We start from the raw sequence: 22,856 nt of genomic DNA, 5'->3' as shown, positions 1-22,856 counted from the left end.
TCTGAATTTGGGCGATGTGTTTACTATGGTTCAATTCAATTCAATTCAGTTTTATTTATGTAACACCAATTCACAGCAAAAGTTATCTCATTGCACTTTTCATATAGACCAGGTCTAGACCGTAGTCTTTGTTGAAACGAGTATCCGGTACAAATAATGTACTTTTAACAACGTACAAGTGTAAAGTTAAGTACAACGTACGATGTGTTAAAAAAAACTAGAAATATAGGAATCTTTTTTTTTTAAAAAGATCTCTTACTATTATTATCAAAAAAATTGCTCTGAAGCTTAATGAGGCTGTTCTTTAAATACTTTTAAAATAAATATAGCAACTTTTGATCAAGGCTTAAATTACTAACTTCAGGTCAGTCCCGCCTGCGTCCAGGTTCAGTCTCATCCATTCTGAGTACGTATACAAATACAGATACAGATGGTGGTGTTCTTGCTCATCCCTACTTTACTTTTCTTTGTCTTTGTTGGACTGTTTGTTAGCAGCTGTGGCTTGAATGAGCTGAAGCTTCCTAAGGGATCCTTCAGAAAAGAGTATCAAGGGACTTGCCATGTTTTTAAGGGAGATTACACAAAGATTTCTGAGCACTGAGCACTGAGTCTCATTGTTTCTTCTTTTGTACCAAGGACAATTCAGTTTTGTCTGTATTTAACTAAAGGAAGTAAAGGCACATCAAATATTTGACTAGTTCATAGATTTCAGCTCAGCTAAACACATCAGGGGCCTTTGTAGGAATTGACGTGAATCTTAAATTGATAATGTAATTTTCATTTGACTGTGGGTCATTTACCAAATAAGCAAAATTCCCTAAACATTTGATTATTCCTTTAAGTCATTTGATCTCACAAAGTACTAATGCACTTTCTCTCACATGAACACACACACAAATGCCAGGGGCTGGAATTTGTTTGATTTTCTCCGCATTATAAATGATCTCTCTTCCTCTTTTTTGAGTTAATAATAAATCAAGGCAATCCAAAATTTAAGTAAATTTCATTGTAAAACACACACACACACACACACACACACACACACAGTTTCAGCAGAAACATGGGGCACAGTTAACTCGACTCTGCATGCAGCTTCTGTTTAGCCTGATGCTCATTTATCTCACTTCTTCATTTTGCGTCTGAGGTTGCACACACACCAGGTGCAGCCCACAGCCTCTGCGGGGCTACAGGTCTGAAACTAGACTTGCACCACGTTTAAAAGCAACCCAAAATGCAGCTTAGAAGCACAAGCCGCATCTGATAAGGAGAGTCAGGCTTTTACTGTAAGAGCAGGAAGATCCTGACATGATCAGACGCAGGGTTGCAGTCTGCTTAGTCAAATTTTAGTTAATTCCCAATCCAGAGCAAATAAAGCCCTGCTGCAAATAGCTGTTATATTTAATACAGGTAATATCTCTGCATCTGTGTGTACAGCTGTGAAGGAAACGTCAATCATCAAACATGAATAAAAAACATACATATTTAAAATGTATAGATGGGAAGGTGAGTCAACAACTAGTGAGCAAAACAAGGTCTAAAAGAGTCATAAAAGGTACAACTGACAACACTGAAAAGTGACATATTTGATCACTTGCCTGTGATCAAACACAAAGAGGAAGTGAACTCTTAATGTAAAACCTGGCACAACAGATCGTATCTTTCTAACCACTACGCTTGATATATTAATTGGCTTAATTTAGTACCACAGGGTTGGAGTGCAATGCTCCAAAGTCAGATTATACAATTCACATTCATTAGATGTTTTTATCTTAGAGAAGATGCTACGGTGAGTAATTTGGAGGACACATGGCTCCTGTGGGTCATGCACTCCCTGATTCACATGCAGGGGCTCCAACAGAGGTGAGAAAATAAATCTAGTACAGTGAGAGGTAAGATAATAAAACACACATAAAATTACTTTACGGTAATTAAGGTAAAAAGAAAACTTATAGCAAATGGTGGAATAGTAACTGAAGAATAGGACAATAAATGATGAATACATGATAATAAAGTTTGTCCATTTATCCATCAAAAAGTTCTCAGAAGTCAGTTTTTTAAAAGATAACAGAAGCCTTTTGTGTTTGACAACAATGCATTTCTGAAACTAGCCAAGTGGTGCTGAATGAAACCTAAAATCACATGATCGCAGTGATGCGTTTAATGTATTATTAGAACAGGATACCAGACCCAAAGATGGCGCCTATTTAGTCCAGTAAGAATTACTCGCCTGGCGCAAATGCCGGTGCAGGTTTACTTCTGGGGTATGCAGCACACTGACTATGCACAGTCGTGTTTCTCCTGCTGGCCCTGCCTGCGAGTCGCCGCTTGACCCTTAGACTTCTCATTGTGATGTTTTCTTAGCTCGAGGAAAAACCTCCTTGGATCAAAAAGTCATAACAGAGTCACAGGTGACCTTGTTTGTTTGAGGCGTCCTGTCAACAGTTTTACCGACATCTCTTTTATGATTAAAGATTTTTCTGAGGGTGGTGCAGTGGTTAGCACTGTCGCCTCACAGCAAGAAGGTTGTAGGTTCAAATCCCGGCTGCCCTGGCCTTTCTGTGTGAAGTTTGCATGTTCTCTGTCTGTGTGGGTTCTCTCCGGGTGCTCCGGCTTCCTCCCACCATCCAAAGACATGCAGCGTAGGTTAATTGGTGTCTCTAAAATTGTCCTTAGGTGTGGTTGTGTGGCCCTGGGATGGTCTGGCGACCTGTCCAGGGTGTACCCCGCCTTTTGCCCCGATGTCAGCTAGGATTGGCTCCAGCCCCCCCGCGACCCTGTACGCAGGATAAGCGGTTGACGATGGATGGAAGATTTGTCTGATTCCTTTCCTCGCTAAGACCAAAAAATTGGATCACATCACTGTAATTCTGAGGTCTTTACACTGGCTTCCTGTCTGTCAAAGAATTTGACATTTTTGACCTTCTGCTACGTGATGAACCATCCAGACCTCTCAGGTCGTCTGGGCCAGGTCTGCTTTCTGTCCCCAGAATGAAACACTGAGAGGCAGCGTTCTGTTTTTATGCACCATATATCCAGGATGAGGTATGAGGTTGACATCTGTGGTTTTGAGTGAAATGCCACAACAACTATTATATGGATTGCTATGCAATTTGGTTTAGAGATTCACATTCCCCTCAAAATAAACTGTGATAACTACTGTAATTATTTAGTTTGCACTATTAAAGTCTGTAAATTCATCAGTGTGCTCCAGCCCCCTGTTTTCCTCTTACAAGTTGCTGAGCTGAGAAGCACCTGATTTGTCCAATATTTTGGTTTATTACCTGCAAAACTAATGACATTCCCATCAGCCTCAGCTGTGTGTTTAGTACTAATTACCATACATTAGCATACCAACACACTAAACAAAGATGAAGAACTTGGTAAACATTATCATGCTAGTGTTAGCATCATCTCAAAGTACTGCTATGTCTCATTACAACTGCAGTGAGTAGATCACACAGGTGTACATTTTATCAGTGTACATATTTGAATTAAAAGCATAGCTGAAGACTTAAGTTAGAGATCGACTAACTGTGTGAGTTGGTTAAGAGAGAGTTCAGAGATACAGTAGTTTTGGGGAAGTTTACTGTCTTTCCCACTTTCCCGGAGTCAGAAACCAATAAATGCCTTAGGACAGGCCTTTTTTATGTATTTGGTGTGGTCTGTTAGCAGTAGTAGTCAGTTATTGTTTTTGTCTATGGGATCAAATAACACAGACAGGATCCCCATGTATCCAGGAATTGAGTGAAACTAAGCAAGTAAACTAATGAGGGGTGTGAAGCGGCGCCTTTTTCCAAGCTTTGCTTGAGGTGAGGCCCTCAGTCTCCGACTTTGTAAACCCCTGATTTAGAGCATTTCTTTATATACACATGAGAATATGTCATCTTTTGGAAGAAGAAAATACGTCCTTATTTCAAAGCACAAGGAAATTGTTCTCTTTGTAAGTGTATTCCAGCGTACTCACTTCAACTTGACTTGACACAGAAAACAATCTTTTGATGTGTGCCTGTTGGTTACTGCACACATCCACCTTTTGCTGTGTGTTGCTGTCCAACATGTAAAACCAGCCACATTTTTGTGATGCCTCAGTAGGCAAAAATGTTGTTTGGGTGCATGCCACTACATCTGTTACATGTAGCCATATACTACTTCATTTGTCTTTGAATTGCTTCTGTTTCTCTTTTTTTTCTCCTGTCATTTACAATTTCATTATTGCTTTTTAATTTCATAACTTTTTGTAGAATGTTTTACTATTTTTGAGACTCTGTGTTGCTGATTTGTATGACACAAAAGTGATTCATTAACATTTAATTCATGAAAGTTTTGTTGATCTAGACACTTTATATAGTAGCTCTTTTCTGAGGTAAACAGCGTCTCGCACACAGAACCTGATGCAGTTCACATCACATTATTTTACCAAATAAACCATGAGTAGTGATAGCCACCATAGCATGAATTCACAGACACACACAGAAAGAAAAAAAAAAAAATGCTGCCAGTTGTACTACACCAATCTGACTCATCCAGCACAGCCGCCACATCCTTCACTGTGACTATCTTGATGTCGGTGTTCACGCCTTTTATTAATCCTTCTGAAGGTGTTTGGTACTGTGAGTTTGTTTTGATTCCCCTGACCTTCCCGCCTTCTACGAGTGACACCAAAAACTGCTCTCTATCGTGGTCATCACACACACACACACACACACACACACACACACACACACACCACACACCACACACACACACACACACACACACACACACACATCTATAAGGCCTACTTTCTCACTGCTGCTGATGGTGCAAAAGTGCTGCATTTGCAGGGCTGACCTCCGCTAAAGTGTGAGTGTATACATGTAGCCAAAAACATGAACTTGGGAGCACATGTGTGTGTGTGTGTGTGTGTGTGTGTGCGATCAAATCTTTATGTGGGTGTATGTGTGTCCATATGTGAAGAAAGCACAACTATGCAAATCTCTCTCTCTTTGTAAAACAGAACAGCCGGTTCTACTGACCTGTTTAGAGGAAGTGTGCTCAGTCTGCAGCTAACCTACTTTGCATCAGTTACATTTACCGTTTACTGTGTTTCATTGTTGAACAGTTTAGTCACAGTAGAGATTAACTCTGTAAAGCCTCATATTTTCCAAAGTTATAAAATAAAATACACACAGGTGTAATACAAATTGCCACTCCAAGGTAAATTACAAGCCCAGAGGTGCTATAAAAGACTTTTTTCATGCTATTCTTTACACATCTGGTGAGATCATGGCGAGAGAGTGGAGAATAAAGGCAAGAATAACTGACCTACTGCTATTGTGTGTTGAGGTTACTTCCAGAGAAGGCTCTTATTTGCAACATGTCTCTGATACAAGACATTTTAAAACTTATTACAAATCAATACCAGCTATAGTTATTGAAATCACATGGTTTCAGCAGATTCATATACAGCAATAACCTGCAGGCTAATCCTCGCAGAACACTAAAGTAACGAATACATCAAATTTACCTGAACTATCATAAAGAAATGCCAACCAGTCTACGAGACAGACACCTGAACAAGGACACTATCCAATCAATGAGACTGAAAGCCTATAACAATGTTAACATTTAAAATGAGTATTGTTAGTATGTTAGCATTATATAAGGCTGACTGGAATTCAGACATTGTTTTTTATAAGAAGTGTTGTGCTAGTTAATATTTTTACTTGTTGGTGGTATTAAATGTCAGTACCAGGAAGGTTTCATGTTAAATTTTACCAGTATTAAACCACTTTTACACTGTAAATCTTAAAAACTGCGTTACTTACGTATGTAATAATAAAAAAAAAAAACTATAACTACCGTGTTGTCCAGCTTTAGATGGCCTGCATGAAACAACACGGTGAAAAATCTTACTTCATTACCAGCTTGCAAAAAGGCGCATAGGGTACCAGATAATGGAAATGGTTGTCACATGCAGAAAGCTTGCTCACATGCCCTCCTGCCTGCCCTTATTTATCTACTTAAATCCCAGTTATTGTATAGATTTTACTAGAGAGGTTCTGCAGCTTGATCCTTGGCTTTATTAAGGCATCTGTGACTCAAGTAAAATTAATTAATTGACGATTGGCCAACAATAACTAAACTGAGTGTAAAACGTTAGCCTACACGCTGCAACATTATCCTACTTTGATTATATTACAAGAGAAGAAACATTCATAGCTCACTTACGGGTTTCAATTATTGTTGACAAGTTTTTTGGGGGTTTACATTTTTGGAGGTTGTTGTCCTGCAGCTGATGTTGGTCAAATGTGACAACGGAGGTTACTGACATGGCCTGCCGTGGGGACAATTTTCCGAAGATTTTTTTTTTTTAAGTTGCTTTTTTGTTGGCCCAAAAACGCATCGTGATTGAGGAATATCAAAAATTCACACAAAATTCACAAGAAGACATTTTTCCATTCTGTAGTATTACTTAAACGCAGTCTCACCAGGTACTATTTACACCGACAAACATCACACACTGCCTACGAAAACACAGAGCAATAGTGAGATGTGACAGGGCCATTGTCTGTATCTTCGCATCTTGGTCGTCATCATCATGCTACACTGCAGAGGCACATTGTTTGTACCAGGCCGACGGCGCATCAAAAACTGCCCATTACCTTCACAGTGTGGTTTTGGTACTATATAATTGGATAACAGCTGACATCGCACCACAAAAAGATCATATGTTAGCCGTGTCTCTCTAAGACCTCTAATACATTTGACAGAGGGTGTGTTAAATTACTGTTGGTTAGTTTAGGGTACAAATAGGTAGTGACACAGTGCAACATAGAGTCCTTACTGGACTCTATGTTGCACTGTGTCACTACCTATTTGTTTCTAATACAACATCCACTCCTAACTCACAGTTAAGATATGTATGTTTCTGTATGGGCAAATAAAAAAGACAAAGATATTAAGAAAAAGTTGACGCTGGCTTGAAGTATGAGCTGAGAAGTTGGTCCATCCATCCACCCTGACCTCCACAGTCTGTCACAGTAAACTGCTAGTATTGGCTCTAAGTGTTGCCAGTTAACTCAAACCCTTACAGTAAATGAGTTAGTCAGGGGGAAGATTGATAAACTGAAAGGGTCAAATGAACCTTTCATTCTCAAATGAGTGCTGGAAGGTTGGTTCTGGACTAAAGTACTAATGCTCAGTTTAAATTCCCATAAATGATGGTGATGATTTTAACTCAGATGTGAGTTATGACTGTGACAACTTCTTTACTTTTCCATTCATGTTTGTTTCCGGTGTGGCTGGTTTTGTGTAAAGTACCTGAGAATCCTGAGAATCCTGTTCACCTACACAACCGACCCTCTGCACTGATACTGTACCAGATGTGTTGTGGAGACTTCTCCACTGTTGCCTGGAGTTGCTTGATAAGTCGACAGAGTGGCATGAAATGTCTAACAGCATTGCTATTTTTATGCATATTTATAGAAATAAGATATATTGTTTAAAGACCTCAGACCTTACTGATGTTGCCAGGAAACCAGTTCTTGTTCAACATCCAGACTTACAAACACAGCAGCTCAAATTCCGGCTTTTCACTCGTGTTAAAGGGTAACTTCAGTATTTTTCAACTTTGAAATTGGTCCAGTATTGAGCGAGCACGCACATCACAAACAGTCACTTCCAGAGTCCATTGATAAAAACAGTAATGTTTCTTACTCTTAAAAAAACCCCAGCTCTATCTCTGCAGGGATCCTTTCTTTAATGTTGCCAGACACTTAAAATAACAATCTTAGCCTGTAAGCGGCAAAACCAAGAACTTTAGTGGACGTACTTTGACAGGGCGCAATTGCCCACAAGGATAATGTTGCAGCCCTGTTTTGCTGCTGCTGACTGCAACATGCAATCATGTACTCAATACTGGACCAAACATTAAAAAAAATGTCCCAATGAGTCACATAGACACAAAAACATATGGGTCCAGCTTGAAAAATACAGAAGTTAGCCTTTAACTTGACTCACCATCTTTTCAAACTTTAATCATACTTTGCATGTTACAATAAAGTCTATTTTTCCCAGCTGAACATGAAAGGAGAACCATTAACTCCAATACAACTAAAACCACGTGGAAAGGATGTGAGAATGTGTGAAAGGGCCCGGTCAGAGTCAAGGTCACATCTGAATAAAACAGACTGCATTTGACCCCTGACTGAAGCTGAACCATCTTACAGAAGGTCTGTCCTTCCAAATTTGATGTCCTGAAATAGTTTTTACACAAGTGAAAATATGAAATCAACCCTTGAAGAAAAGTAGTTTCATTACAATCCAGAGTTCACGTCAACTTCTCTTTCACTTGGGAGTAAAATTCTCAAAAAAGCTATCAGCTATTGACAAGAACACTTTCACTTCTTAAAACCACTTCCTCCAGCAGGGCTGGAGCCTCCACCGAAGTTGTGATTGCAATCAACCAATGAAACTAAAATCAGTCACACCTATGTTACCTTTCAGTATAATCAAGAAATTCCCAGTGAGCACAACACCATATATTCATCCCAGAGAAACCGAATGATCTAATCATACAGTGTTCATTACACCGTGAAGGGAAACAGATAACTGAGCGGTAGGCAGAAGTGAGACATGCATGACTTGAGATGCCGAACATCCCCTTCATACTGATGAATTTACTCTGTATTTGATCTTAAAATTAGTTTCTAGTTTCAAGAAGCCCTTCTCTTTCAAAGATGCAAAGATTTGTCACAAACCACTTTCTGATATGAGGTGAAACTCTGTTCAGAGATCAGTGACATTCAGCAGCAGTACAAGAGTTTAAAAGCAGCTGAAGGCTCTCACCTTGTAAACTTCTCCGTAGGTTCCTCCTCCGACTCTCAGCAGGATCTCAAAATCATCCTGAGGGTTCCTGGTGGAGATATCCAGAGCCGCCCTGTGTTGGAAATCCATTCGATATTTATGTTGCTAATATTCTTCCTCAGGCATGTCACACACTCTCTCTCTCTCTCTCACACACACACACATTCACACACTCTGCGGCTACATCTACGTCTACAGGCAACAAAACTGTCAGAAACAGTGAGCGGCTGAGAGAAGTTGCTCGGCGTCTCTTTGTTTCACCGTCTTGATGTGTGGTGTTCAGCTACTCTCTCACACACACACCTTCCTGTTTCTCAGTCTGCTATCGATACTCCCAACCTCCGTCCCTCCCTCTATCTCTCACACCTTCCTCTCCCCTCTCTCAAGCATTTTTTTCTCAGCTCATTTGCATAATCCAATTCTGCTTCATGTTGGGTGTGTGTGCATGTGACAGAGAAGTTACAGCTTTTTGAGAGTTTTCTTTTATATTAATGTCTTACAGATTTGCGTGTTTGATTTTTTCTTTGTTAGTGTGTGTGTTCTGGTGAGGATCAACGTATAAAAACAATTTAAAGATCAAGATGACGAAATCCTGCCAGTTTTCACAAGAGCTTATAGGGGTAGAGCTAAAGGTTAAGATCATCACGATGGCAATACAAAGATCAATACAAAGATCAATACAAAGATCAATACAAAGTGTGTGTGTGCGTATACTTTGGGAACATATGGGTCTCTACATATGTGTGACTTGTAACTGATTAATGGCAGTTGTGCTGTTTGGGGTTTTCAGCGTAAGTTTCAGTCTCAGCCTTACGCCTACTGAAATGTGTGTGTGTGTGTGTGTGTGTGTGTGTTGCAGCTCTGCAAGAAGTCACTCGTGCTTGGAGCTCCCTGTCAGCTTCCTGTTCAGAAGCATTTCCCCGCAGATAAATAAGGGGCACCCGTTACATCCTGTTAACAAGTTAAAATCTCTTTGTCAACTGTATTTCTGGCCTGAAAACGCATTATTCTTCTACTGGATGATTATTGGATAGTATGGACACAGTACAGCATCAGCAGAGCACACAGACAGAAGGACATTTAAAAAGAGATATATAAAGTCAGATATAGTGTAATTCAGGTTTGAGCCGCACTTTGGGTTAATCCTCAAACTGATAGTTCGTAGTTGCTGTCAGACCGTCCCGCAAGCAGTTCTGAAGAAGCATCCTGGCAGCTTTAAGCACAGCAGAGCTCTGAGTTAAAGGCTAACACCTGCATGCTAACATGCTCACAATGACAATGCTAACATGCTGATGCTAAGCAGATATCATCTTTACCATGTTCATGTGTAGCATACACCTGTTAGGGTGCAATCTCCGATTACCTTATGAGGTAACCGCAGTCTTCGGCCTGGAGCAGGGGTCATCAGGTGGTACCCAAACATCACAGAGTGTTTTGAACCTTTACAACAGTGTCCAGATAGACAGCTGGCAGCGGTGGCCAAATCACTGCTCCTGGCTTCCAACTTCCCTTCTCGTCTACTCTCGCTCTGGCTCTTCCCGCATCTTACAGCTCGTCCAGGCCCACAGCTGTCAACAACCGCCATGTTGACCTGACTCTGCAGTCAGTCTCCACAGCTGAGGACAGAGGACAGCTGAGACGATGGTGAGGTCTATATTTTTGCAGGTATTTGGTCATAAACTGAAGTATTGGACACATTCAAACTAAGACCTGATGATCGCACTTGAGGAAAAGTCACCAAAAGGATCACCAAGGTCATTACAATTCATCCTGAGTGGTACATCAATGCGGTACCAAATGTAATGGAAAACCATCCAAGAGTCATCAAGACATCTTATTTAAAACCCTAAACATTAACCTCATGGTGGTGCTAGACACAAAGTCAGGGTTTACTAAAGTCAGCGGGATTCATCCTCTGGGCACCATGATCAAAATTTAATGGCAAAGAGTCAAACAGTTGGTGGACCGGCCACAGACAGACTGACATGCTGCTAACATGACTAAACATTGTCACAGAAGAGAGTTTCAGGTCAAAGAGTCTCACATCAAGTCTGCAAACATATTGATCGTATTTTCTCAGCGGCTTCCTGTATTTTTTTTTTTTCTTTGCTTGGTTGTTTTACCTTTGCAGAAAGTTGCTGCTGCAGGATGTTCAAACTTTCGTGTCATCTTAAGAAGAGGCACAAAAGCAGATGCAAAGTCCTCGTACAGTACAGTACTACTACTCGCTGCGTAATGTACTATGATGAAGCCACCGATGTAACAGGAGCCAATAAAGCAGCTGAATGTGCGTTGTCCGTTAAAGGGTTAAGGAAAAGAACAAACTGACAAACAAACTTCTAGTGATACTATCTTCAGGCCTTGACATTTATCCTCCTCTTCCCTCAGCTCTGTCTGGAGGCTGCTTACAGTCTCGTTTCTGCTTTGTGGCGCACACACACCCACATGTGACAGACACAGAACCGGCCAGCTAACCACAAATAACTGCCTCAACCCCAGCACAGCTACGGGAGCAGGACTGATGACAAAATTATTGAAGACGGGCACAGACCACCGTGCACAGTTTGCATGTTCTATTTCACACAGGCTCCGCCCCCTACTGGACTCTATGGGTACTACCTCCTCCAATTACACTGTGCATGTAGCCGACCAATAGGACGTCACTACCGATACGTGCGTGGCGTATAAATAGCAGTGTCCCTACTGCCTCAGCATCCTTTCTTCTTCAGCATGGGACAAACTGCTCACTAAATCTGGATGCCTTCTACCATCGGCGTCGCCAGGTCGCCACTTCTGAATTGTCCCTGGCAAAATTGTAATAAATACAATTAAATATAAATGTTGTCTGTCAGTGTAAAGTTACACAAACAGTCGCCGCAAAGTAGCGAGAGAATATCATGACACACCTGACCGCGACGCAGACACCTGTCCTCTGTGTCCTGCTGTGTCTCTACCACTCGCTCAGAGACACTTTGCTCTGTTTGACTGTCTCTCTGCTCCAGGATGCTTCATTCTCTCTAAAGCAGATCTGTGATCTGCACTTTGTCAGAAGTGCTGAAGTGAACATTGGTGTGGAATTGTGGTGATATTTCTGTCTGACCACAAGTGTTTTCAGTTTCGGTTTTCTTCCTCTGATGAAGAGCAGTGCGCTCCTTTCGTCGAGTTGGTTACAAGTCAAATTATTTATTTATATTGGCCTAGGCCTACCAGTTTTTTAAAAAATGGGCCCATAAAGCATCAGGCCTATATTGACATTGGACTGGCCCAATCACATCTCTTATTAGCCCCCCCTCCCCCTCTGCTCGAGCTGTTTCTTGTGTTGTGGACCAAAATAATAATAATTCGCCAAATGCGCGAAAATAACCGATATGTAGATATAAACTAAAAAAAAAAAAAACCTATTACTACATTACATTCTATTATATTTCTATATTCTGAATTGTCACCTGCCACCTAAAATTTGTCCTTCCCTTTATAAAAATAAAGACATTTCCAGCGTAAAATGGTGCAGAAAATGTCTCGAGAATTCAGGAAATTAAGTGTTTAATGCTCAAAATTCTGACCCCCCTATTGAATATTTTGTCAATAAATAACTCTTCACTGAATTTACATTAATTAAGCTAATTTATCATTGAGGTGAAAAGGTGCCATATGCACATTTACAAAGACTTTAGGCTACTTCAGGCATGCCTGCATGTATGTAGACTCAGCTGGGATTAAATTAAAAGAGAAAAGTTGATCTACAACATATCTGACAGCAGCCTTACTGCATTATATTACACTATATTCTTCTTATTTTGAATTGTCACCTGAGACATTTCCTCAATAAATTGGTGCAAAGAAATTCTCCAGAATGCAGAAAATTAAGTGTTTAAAGCCCCCCTGCAGTGTATTTTGGTATTTGGTTTAGTTTAGACAGATTTAGTAGACAGATGACAGAAAACGCGTCGCACTTTCACCTGCCACCTTCTTATATACAGTCTGCAACATGCATTTTATTGACGTCTTTACATACAGTTCAACAGAGTAATAGACCCCCCACACCCCTGCGGTAAAGTAAGCACACTCAAGAGCCTGGAAACGCCCATGCCTTCTACCCTCCACTCCACTTTGGGTACAGGAAGGCGAGATTGCATCTGTTGTGTCCGGTGTGTGCTCTAACATCCTATGTAGAGCATACAGCCCCCATTCAACACACTGGTCAGCTGTTCACCTGTTTCAGTGCCTGGCTAGCTGGCTTTGTGAGTAAATCTCCCAATCCTGTACTCTGGCGGGAACAGACACCCTCAGCGGTGCGTGCACATTCCACTCAAAGTGTGGCAGTGTCTACGACCCTTTTCAGTGGGGTGTATGTCAAAGAGATCGGCACTATGGCATCGTGGCCCTTACCGTGCCTGTTGGTGCATTTCTATATCTTGGATATGTTTGACTCCTTCTCGGGATTCGTGCTCGCAAGTGCGACCCGCAATGAGAATACAGGGCAGTCCAGATGTTAATGGTCAGGCCAAGCACCTATTGGTCCAGCGACCTTCTCAGGGGTACATGCTCAGCTACATGCACAATAAACATTTCAGTGGACAAGTGCGTACGTGTGATTGGAGGAGGTAGCACCAGTAGAGGACTCTGCCTGCGGTCATAGAACTAGGGTTACTATATGATAACCTTCGTTTTCTGCTTGTGTCCCACATCACTGACCTGAGACCTGCTGCTCAGGTGAACTGAAAACATCTTCAGGTGTGTGAATGTGACAGACGGTCACCGAGCTCACAGGAACAGCTATATATATAGCTTTGTTTCGCCCACCTGTGTCAGCAAGCAGCTTTCTTCTGAAGTGTGGGTCATTCTGCAGCTGGTCCTGACCTCTGACACTTCTGGATGGAGGTAAGTGGAAAGAGATGTTGGCTGTTAATACATTGTTTTGACTGTGGGTGAATGTCAGATGGATCGAAGCACAAACTATAAGGCCATAGTGTTGTGTCTGTGGTCAGACAGGGGGAGTGCACAGAGGGGAAGGTGTGGAGTAAAAGGTGCTAACGGTATATTTACACACACTCTACCCTCTCTCTATCTCTGTATACAAATATATCTATCTATATATATATATACACACACACACACACACACACACACACACTCTTGTGGTTTGGGGTGTCACACATTTCCCCTCAATCATGATGGTCATTTGATGTCTCATCACTGAACCAGGTCTTATTGTGTCAAGAGTCTCCACCAGCTTGAAACGGTTGACTTTAGGAGCCTTCAGTAAGCGCACTTGCTACTACCAGCTGACATTAGCAATACTTCCCATGAAGGGAGACACTTCACTCTATTTACAACATAACTAAAATAACTAATTGTGTTAAATAACAGACTGTCGTTCGCATTCTCACATGAGACCAACGATCGTTCAGACTTGGCCAGGAGCCCTAACAAGCTGCATTGATCATCTTGACAAAGACCCCACAGAGGTTAAATAACTGGGATTCCTGCCAGTCAGTCGGATAAGAGTCAAAACGCCTTTGAGCATCTTCAACTAAGTTCAGCTGCCTTGATTTTAATCTTCCTTGGAGGACTATGACCTGGATCACTGAGAATCTAAACAGATAACTTATTTACTAGAAACCAGTTTATCTGAGTACAGCCGCCGAAGGATAAATGCAGGTGCTAGCAAGATATTCAGCATCATTATCTATATTTTTTATACGTCCTAATCACTGTCATGGACAGTTCTGGATTTAGCTCGACTTTGTACAGTTAGAAACACCAACTTAATAGTCTTCCTGTGGCAATAATAGACATTCATATTTATTAACACAAACCAAACCAAATCTTCAATATAGGCCTATTTATTACGACACGTTTTACTTCCATCTAGTGGTCAACAAAACAACAAGAAGGTATACAACAAAGTATTTAAAAATATTTAACATTACTACAGATTGTCAGTAATAAGATCTGTATTATTCACACTAAAAAATTTGGTATTTTCAAAAACCTTTTAGACCACGACTGCGAGCAGACTACAACAGACAGTCAGGACTGCAGAAAAGATCATCGGTGCCAACCTGTTATACATTATACACATACTATACATATACACTATTATACATTTCCAGAGTCAGGAAACGGGCAGGAAACATCACTGCAGATCCATCTCACCCCGGACACAACCTGTTCCAGCTTCTCCCCTCTGGTAGGCGCTACAGAGCACTGCACGCCAAAACCAACAGACTCAGGAACAGTTTCTTCCCATAAGCCATCACTCTGATGAACAGCTGACTTATGACTCTCAGTGTCAGGAACAATTCCTGTGCAATAACCCAGTAACTCTGCCTCTAATCAGCCACCTGTTTACTGGTTACCACTTCTTATTTATTCCTCATTCTCTAATTTAGAGCTGTTCATATTGTCATATTTTATATACTGTATGCCAAATCCACAACACCTGCACATAATACTTATTTATTCCAGCATCCTTTGCACTGTGCTCCATCTCACTGTGTACATGTATGCATGTATGTGTATGTGCACCTGTATATCACATCCACCTCCGACATGTACACAATAATAATAATAATAATTATGATAATAATTTACTCCTGCATCCTTTCCACTCTCTGAATTTAGTTGGCGCTAATATATTTGAAATGATGTTTACCGCCCTCTCGTGGCCACAGTGAAAAACTGCAACACATTAATATAGTAAAATTAGCGTCAATGCAGCCACGAATAACTTCCGGTAAATACTTTCAAAGTACAGGGAAAAGGAAGTCGTAAAAGAAATAGTTTCAAATTAATGTGTTGATTATAAAATACACTAAAGTCAAACGCTACGACGTGTCAGGTGTATTTTTACCATAGACTGTATATAAGATTTGTACCAGCGAGCGCCTGGTAGCGGTCCCTCAATTGTGTGTGTCCGTCCACTTTCCGTTCCGCCTGGCTGTGCGTCGTTCTTTCCAGTCCGACCCTTTTCTCCCTCCGCCCCGGTGCCTTTTCTATCCTACGGCCCACGTGTGGATTTAATTCGGTTTTCACCTTAAAGTTTGCTGTAAAAGTTTGGACCAAATGTCGTCGTCTTTCGAGCAGATGAGGACGAACGTGGGCGAGCTGCTGCGAGGAATCGATCGGTATGGATGACGCTGTTAACGAATTGATAACCTGCCGAACAAGCTAACGATAGCTTAGCCGGTTTGCTTATGTTTGTAAGTTAGCTAACGTTTGCTGAGCTATCAATAAGTCAGAGGCGGTTTAAGCCCATTTACTGAAGTTTTCTGCGCAATTCATCACTTTTATGGTCTGTTTTTGTCTATCAGCTCATCGAGTTAGCAAATTAAACGACCATTAAAATTGCAGGAGCTGTCATGATAGATTACAACAGCAGCTAACGAAAGCTAGGTCTGCTCACGTGAACTACAAACACTCTGAAAAACGTTTTAAGATCACAGAATGAGCGTTTCTTGCCTCTGTGCCGTTAAAACAATCGTTACCGATGTCAAAGATCCACCTGGTCTTCTGATAAGCAGAAGAATAGTAATCAATTTAAAGCTATAAGTTGTTCTGAAGGCTGGTGTTTGAGGCTGACATTTGCTCCAACAAGCTAATTCTGGTTACTCAGAACTGCTGCAAAATTACTTTGATATTCTTTAAATATTCTTTAAAAACTCCAAAAATTTTGTGGTAGATTGATATCTTTATTTCGAACATGTAAGTAAGTAAATAAATAAATAAATAAAAGTGCTAAAAAACAGATAAACATCAAAACAAAAACTCCATAATGTCCAGTACTGAAACACCTATATTTATTGTGCGTGTTTATACCCTAAATGCCATAATAAACAAAAATGCATCTACAAAAATAATACATTTATAATCAAAGATACATTTTCAATGTAAATAGCTATATTCACAGAAACACAACAAAAGTTACTTTGTCAGTTGACTTTTTCACTGCTGCTGTAATTTACCACAGCTCCATACTTACACAGATATTACCTGCTCATGATTGTTTACATTAAGGCAGCAGTTGTTCACATACCTGGTAATGAGTCTTTGGTGGAACATCATGGGGACAAATATGAGTCACAAAAAAGAAAAATCCACGTTTTTATTATTCTGGGGAAATTTTTTATTTTTTTATTTACTTGAAATTGTCTTTGAGCATCAAGTCTCACAAACGACACCTGTGGGAATCTGGAAGAACGGATCGACGGGTGTAGCAGACCTACGCTAAGGTTACAGCCAGCATATTGTATCTGGTATAAGTGTTTATTATAACACAACTTTACACTATGTTGTTTGCTGCTGGTTAGAGTGATCAAAATTACATAATTCACGGATATTTACTCCTAACTTGTGTGTTTTCGTACATTTGACAGTCACTGCTTTGCTACACATTTAACTAAATATGCTAAATTATGAGGCGCTGAGAACTTCTGGCCTTTAGTGAAACAGAAACAATGAAGCCGTCTATACTTCGTTCATAGGAAATTATCTTATCTTGTCTCTCCTCACAGATACAACCCAGAAAACCTTGCAACGCTGGAGCGCTACGTGGACACACAAGCTAAAGAAAACGCCTACGACCTGGAGGCCAACCTGGCTGTCCTAAAGCTGTAAGTTACACCATCATAGAAAAGTTTGTTTGATCACTTTGAGAATGGTCTGGAGTCTCTTAATCTCTAAAATCATTGTGTAGCTTTGTTGCCGTTTCCTCATGCTGTTAGTTTCTTCTGTAGGTTTTCAGAACATCTTGCATTCTTGTTGACCACAGCAAGGATTAAAGAAAAACCCAAGTTATAGTAACATTTAACATGCATGGTACAAATTGTTCGTATCCACTTGAGACCAGAAAAAGAAATTAAGTAATGTACAGTCCTCTGCGAAGAAAGCTCTGATCGTTAAATCTCTGGCAGGTACCAGTTCAACCCAGCCTACTTCCAGGTTCAAGTGACTTCACAGATTCTGCTGAAGGCTCTGACCAACCTGCCGCACACCGACTTCACTCTCTGCAAGTGCATGATCGACCAGACTCACGTATCCTTTTGGTGCTGTTTCGTGAAGCTAATGTACAAGGCTGGTTTTTAAAGTCACTGTTTTGTACTGTGAGGTGCAGGTTCTCACAAATCTGTGTCTGCTGTTAACATTCTTGGTAAACTTGTCGGCTATGATTGTTGTTTGTTCAGGTAGAGATTGATCTTTCTGTTGTTCTCCACGCAAAGATGCCTGCTGTTTGTTTGTTTTATTTATTTAGTGGAGACTTGTTTATTCACATTCAGACTCCTGCTTGTTAGGAGACAGTATTGGGATTGTGTAGGGCTGGACGATATGGCCAAAAATGTTATCACGATAAAAGTTTAATATCTTTCAATATCGATAATTATCACAATAAGTATCAAATCGTATTTTCTTTTGAGTTTAAAAGCTGATTTTAGCTTCTGAGTGTAGGTGTAAATGGATCCTTGGGTGGGTGGGAGGGAGGGAGGGAGGGAGGGAGGTGTCTTGGGGTTGGCGGGGCATTTCCTTGACTACAGTGTCGCAGCAAGAGGAGCGCCCCATCAGACAGATCCTCTACCTGGGGAACCTGCTGGAGACATGTCACTTCCAGAGCTTCTGGGTACGACACACACACACACACACACACTTTGGCTACATACATTTAACAGGAAAAAAAGAAGAAGAACCTTAGGAAGAGCAACACAGGAGGAATTTATCTTCCGACATGCAACAGGTATCAAGAAGCTGTAATGTTTGATGTTATGACTTTTTAAGTGGATCGTCAGAACCAGTATTAAGAATCTCAAACACACACCACAGCATGTTTATACATTTACACAACTGACAACTTCATCTGATCATTCAGTCATTTATAACACTGTTTTTATACCAAAGATAATGTCCTTTTTTTTTGTGCTAACTAATGCAGTGTTTCCCATTAATTAACGAGACCATGGCGCCCCCCCCACAGTCTAATTTGCTCTGTCATAGTTTCGAAAATATTTTTACACGTCTCATAATAACATTTCAGACCTCTAATGTTGTGTTTTGTGGTCACTGCTGCGAGCTCGCATGCTCACACACTTTGGCATCCGACTCGAGGCAACCACTTTTCTTTTGAGGTAACTACGGTAATGTTAACCGTCTGTTTCTGCCACTGGTTTAAGCTAGCCGCGCCTAAATTTAAAGCCTTTATGGTAAATCCACTGAAACGGCCCAGAGCGAGCTGACAGGCAGGTTAGCGACTTTATCCTGTCAGTTTCACTCTATACAAAGACAAGTGTTGCAGTATGAGAGTCCTACGTGAAGAGAGGCTGTGAAGTCATCATGTTACGCAATACGAGAACCACATACAACGTAATTTATCAAATTGCATCAGACTTGATGAGACAACATGTGACAACGTCCAAATAAAAACATATTACATGTGTCCATTAAAAGTAAAAAACAACAACGGTAAAATGTAAGGGAAATTACTTATTTTATTTTCTATCCTGAATTAGGGTTGCTGGAAAAACATTAAATAAATTTGTTGACTTTTGTTGCTGTTTCATCACCATTTATAGCTATACAATGGGTTTATGATTAAATAGTTTCCTAGAGCACAACATTGTTTACAAGAGTGCAAAGTTATTCATAGATAGTCTCTTAATTTTGCACCAAATTAATGCATTTAACTTAAAAATGTACAAAATGTTCTTCCAGGGGGACATGCCCTCTGACCCTCTCGGGGGGTCCGAGGACATGTCCAGCCACCATAGTTGTGTATGTAATGTCATTATTACACAACCCTAGCAGGGCTTGACAGCCACCTGTTGTATCAGGATTTCTATTGCTGACTAATCCTCCATTAAATGTCATTCCAGCATACCTCATTTTCTTTTATTGCGACATCTCTGTCAAACATCTCTTCGTTCTGATACAATTTGTTCTCTTCCTCTTTTCCAAACTTGCGAAAGTGTTTGCGTGGCATCAATTTATCATATCCTCTTCTTTGTTCTCCGGACAGACGAGTCTTGAGGAGAACAGAGAGCTCATCGATGGCATTACCGGTTTTGAGGACTCTGTTCGCAAGTGTGAGTAACATCTTCTGACTTCCCACAGTGGATGTGAAGTTCTTACAGTAAACACAAGCAGCTGATTTCATTTAACAGGAAAACAACCAAAGACAATATTAAATATTTAGTGAATGAGACGAGTGTTTGTAAGACTTGAACAGTGTCTGTTTAATTCATCTTCCCCTTCAGTCATCTGCCATGTAGTGGGCATCACCTACCAGACCATCGAGCACCGGTTACTGGCCGAGATGCTGGGAGACCCACTGGGTAAGAATTTTAACCCTAATCTAGAAAAACAGACCTGCAGAGCTCAATGAAGCAAATCTGTACTACTTCAGACCAATAAAATGCCTTCATGTGCTTCCACTGTGTGAGATGGTATGCTGGACTTCTTGCTGGAAAAGATGATACAATTTAATTGCCACTAATCAATATTTATATTTTATTTTAATGATAAAGCAAATGAAATGACTACAGTGACAAAACTGACTTGAATCTTCCACCTTCAAGCACTTTGTCATTTTTTTTTCCAGACACGCAGGTGAAGGTTTGGATGAATAAGTACGGCTGGACGGAGAACGAGGAAGGACAAATCTTTATCTTCAGCCAGGAGGAGAGCGTCAAGCCCAAGAACATCGTGGAGAAGATCGATTTTGAGAGTGAGTGCTGCCGCTCAAACTGATAAACAAACAAAGAAATGTGCTAGAAATTATTACTTTTAATACGATTACTAAAATGTATCGGCGCAAATTCTTTGCATCGAGGCTTCGTTTAATCCATCTAACTATATAGCACACTGTTTCGGACGGACATTTATTACTGTCGCACATCGCGCTTACGCTGTGTGAACACGATGTGATTATGACGGCGCTATTTGCATAGTGGTGGAAGAGAGAGAAAATAGTGAGGGACGAAGAAGAAAGTGTCCAAAGTATGTGATTATTTCACGCTGCAATGCCACAGTCCGTCCACCTTAAAACAAAACTTATCTCGCCTAGCGCCACAGCACGACGCACTTGATCAGAAAGCACCCAGTGTTATGCCAGCGGACCACAGACAAGGTAACAGCAACTTTAGCATTTAACTGAAATCATGATTGATTGTTGAGTTGAAGGCCAGCCAAAGCAAGCAGTGAGTCATGAGTTAACTGGGTGTCGGGGAGCTGCACCTTAGTATAACTTTATAGCATTCGGGTGATATTTGTGTTGGTAAAGCAGTTGTCTGATTGTTGATCTTGTTGGTCTGATGTTTGCTGTATGAATTTGCAAAAGGACGAATAAATATCTATCATCTATCAACTTACACAGCTGATCCGTTACCATAGGGGGGGATCAGAAGCTTCGAGAACTAAAATCATTGTTAGCTGCAGCCCTACTAGAAATTTAAACAAATTTGATGACAGAAACTACAGAATGTGTGAAACAGGCTCTTTGGGTGGACTAGATATAAATTTTGTACATTCAAGGTTTCCACATGTGGTCTGCTGCCTCAGCTAAAGAACAGATCGCATTTTCGTTTTGCCCATTTGTGCTTAAATGCATTTTGAGCTTGATTAATGTTGACTTCACTTCTAGCATACAGCTGCTTTTTTTTACAGATGGAAAAATGACATGTCTTACTTGTATATGATTTTTTAGAAACACTTATTTTATACTAATGAAAGAGTTGACTGTTTCTGAGCTTTGCTGCTTATAATGAATGAACAAGATAGTAGAACTACCATCATTGCTTGTTCCACGTAGCATCAAGAATAGTTAAAGGACGCTTTTCTTATTTTCATTATTAGTATTTTCCCTCTTTCGTGTCATTGTAAATAGTTTTTTTTTAGTTTTTTTTACCTGTGCCGCCCAGCAGCCTCGTAAAGAGTGTGAGGAGCTGGATACCATGTTGTGCCAGACAGATTTTGCAAACATAACACACAGACACCACAGAGAAAGGACAGCACCTGCAAGATAACGGGGATGGGAGGTTGAGGACAACAGGAAACAGCAGAGGAAAACACTTATTTGCATAAAGCTCATTATAAACTGGCTCATGTTCCACACTGTGGGTATTATTTGTTTTGTTGATGAGTGAAAAGTGCATGTGAAGCTAAAGCTTGATGTTCTGTCTCCTTTCTCTCTGTCTCTCTCTCTCCCACTTCTCTGTTTCTGCACATCTTTCTGTTTTTCTTTTCACAGGTGTGTCCAGCATCATGGCAACATCTCAGTGATGCACACACATACATTCACACACACGTACACACCAGACACGACGGATTCAACCAGGTCATTTTGTTTTTTCATAATCCCTCTTTTCTCAATAAAGGTAATTTATCATTACCAGCCTGTGTCTGTGTTTGGTTCTTCATGCGGCTCTCTGAACGTTCTTGGAAAACTTCCCCGCTGTTGCTTCATCACCAGAATGTTTTATCAGACCATGTTAACTACTTTCAATGCGAGTGTTTGCCAGTTCTTCCCAGAAATTATTTGACTTCCTTGTTAATCCTATAGTGAAATCAGGGTGTTGGCTGTACACTGTTAAGCAAATAAAAACCTGACATGACTCAGGGCAGCCTCAAATCTGTCTGGGAGAAATCTGACATGCATTGCTTTTTGTAGTGAGACCTATCTCAGTGGAACGGTTACAAAATCCACCTACCAACACCTCCATAAACAGTCTGGTGCCACTGGACAGAGGCAAGCTGTCTGTTTCTGTTAGCAATTGATTCTTGAAATTATATTACAAATAAAATATTGCCCAGGAAAGTTTACATTTAGGCTACCCATTTAGCTAATGCTTTTATCCAAAGCAACTTAAAATTTCCATGTATGTCAGAGGTCCCACACCTCTGAGGCAATTACAGGTTAGTTGTCTTGCTCATTGGGTCTCAGTGGGAATTGAACCTGGGTCTATCATTCCAAAGGCATGTGTCGCATCCTCTGCGCCATCACCACTCACAGGGGTATTGAGATT

The 22,856-nt window shown here is 40.6% G+C and overlaps 2 protein-coding genes across 3 annotated transcripts in view; one reads left to right on the top strand and one right to left on the bottom strand.

The window, feature by feature from the left end:
• The window catches only part of LOC119882848 (mitogen-activated protein kinase kinase kinase kinase 5-like), a 35,698-nt gene extending 26,541 nt beyond the window's left edge, over positions 1-9,157 (bottom strand). Inside the window, exon 1 of the mRNA XM_038693139.1 lies at positions 8,830-9,157. Within this exon, the coding sequence (XP_038549067.1) occupies positions 8,830-8,937 (108 nt within the window). The 5' untranslated portion in view covers positions 8,938-9,157. The remainder of the gene's footprint in view (positions 1-8,829) is intronic.
• Positions 9,158-15,793: 6,636 nt separating this feature from the next.
• eif3k (eukaryotic translation initiation factor 3, subunit K) lies at positions 15,794-22,225 on the top strand. Of its 2 annotated transcripts, none has more exons than XM_038694022.1 (8): positions 15,794-15,977; positions 17,364-17,462; positions 17,763-17,883; positions 18,389-18,463; positions 19,853-19,919; positions 20,091-20,168; positions 20,435-20,560; positions 22,082-22,225. In XM_038694022.1, exons 1-8 carry the CDS (start codon positions 15,916-15,918, stop codon positions 22,111-22,113), a joined length of 660 nt encoding a protein of 219 aa, XP_038549950.1. In that variant the 5' UTR covers positions 15,794-15,915; the 3' UTR covers positions 22,114-22,225. The 2 variants fall into 2 exon arrangements, with proteins under 2 accessions (XP_038549950.1, XP_038549949.1); XM_038694021.1 differs by having other exon boundaries at positions 18,386-18,463.
• The last annotated feature ends 631 nt before the right edge of the window (positions 22,226-22,856 follow it).

The sequence above is a fragment of the Micropterus salmoides genome, unplaced genomic scaffold, assembly GCF_014851395.1.
Source record: "Micropterus salmoides isolate LMB-PRFRI ecotype aquatic unplaced genomic scaffold, ASM1485139v1 Ms_hic_scaffold_3, whole genome shotgun sequence".
Classification (NCBI taxonomy): Eukaryota; Metazoa; Chordata; class Actinopteri; order Centrarchiformes; family Centrarchidae; genus Micropterus; species Micropterus salmoides.
The sequence above is the reverse complement of the archived record's forward strand: the minus strand, read 5'-3'. Positions and strand labels throughout refer to the sequence as shown.

Bases quoted from the DNA above. Each gene is read 5' to 3' on its own strand.
- eif3k (XM_038694021.1), top strand. From the start codon at position 15,916: ATGTCGTCGTCTTTCGAGCAGATGAGGACGAACGTGGGCGAGCTGCTG. The intron at 17,463-17,762 runs GTAAGTTACACC...AATCTCTGGCAG, and splicing joins AACCTGGCTGTCCTAAAGCT to GTACCAGTTCAACCCAGCCT. The intron at 20,561-22,081 runs GTGAGTGCTGCC...TTCTTTTCACAG, and splicing joins GGAGAAGATCGATTTTGAGA to GTGTGTCCAGCATCATGGCA.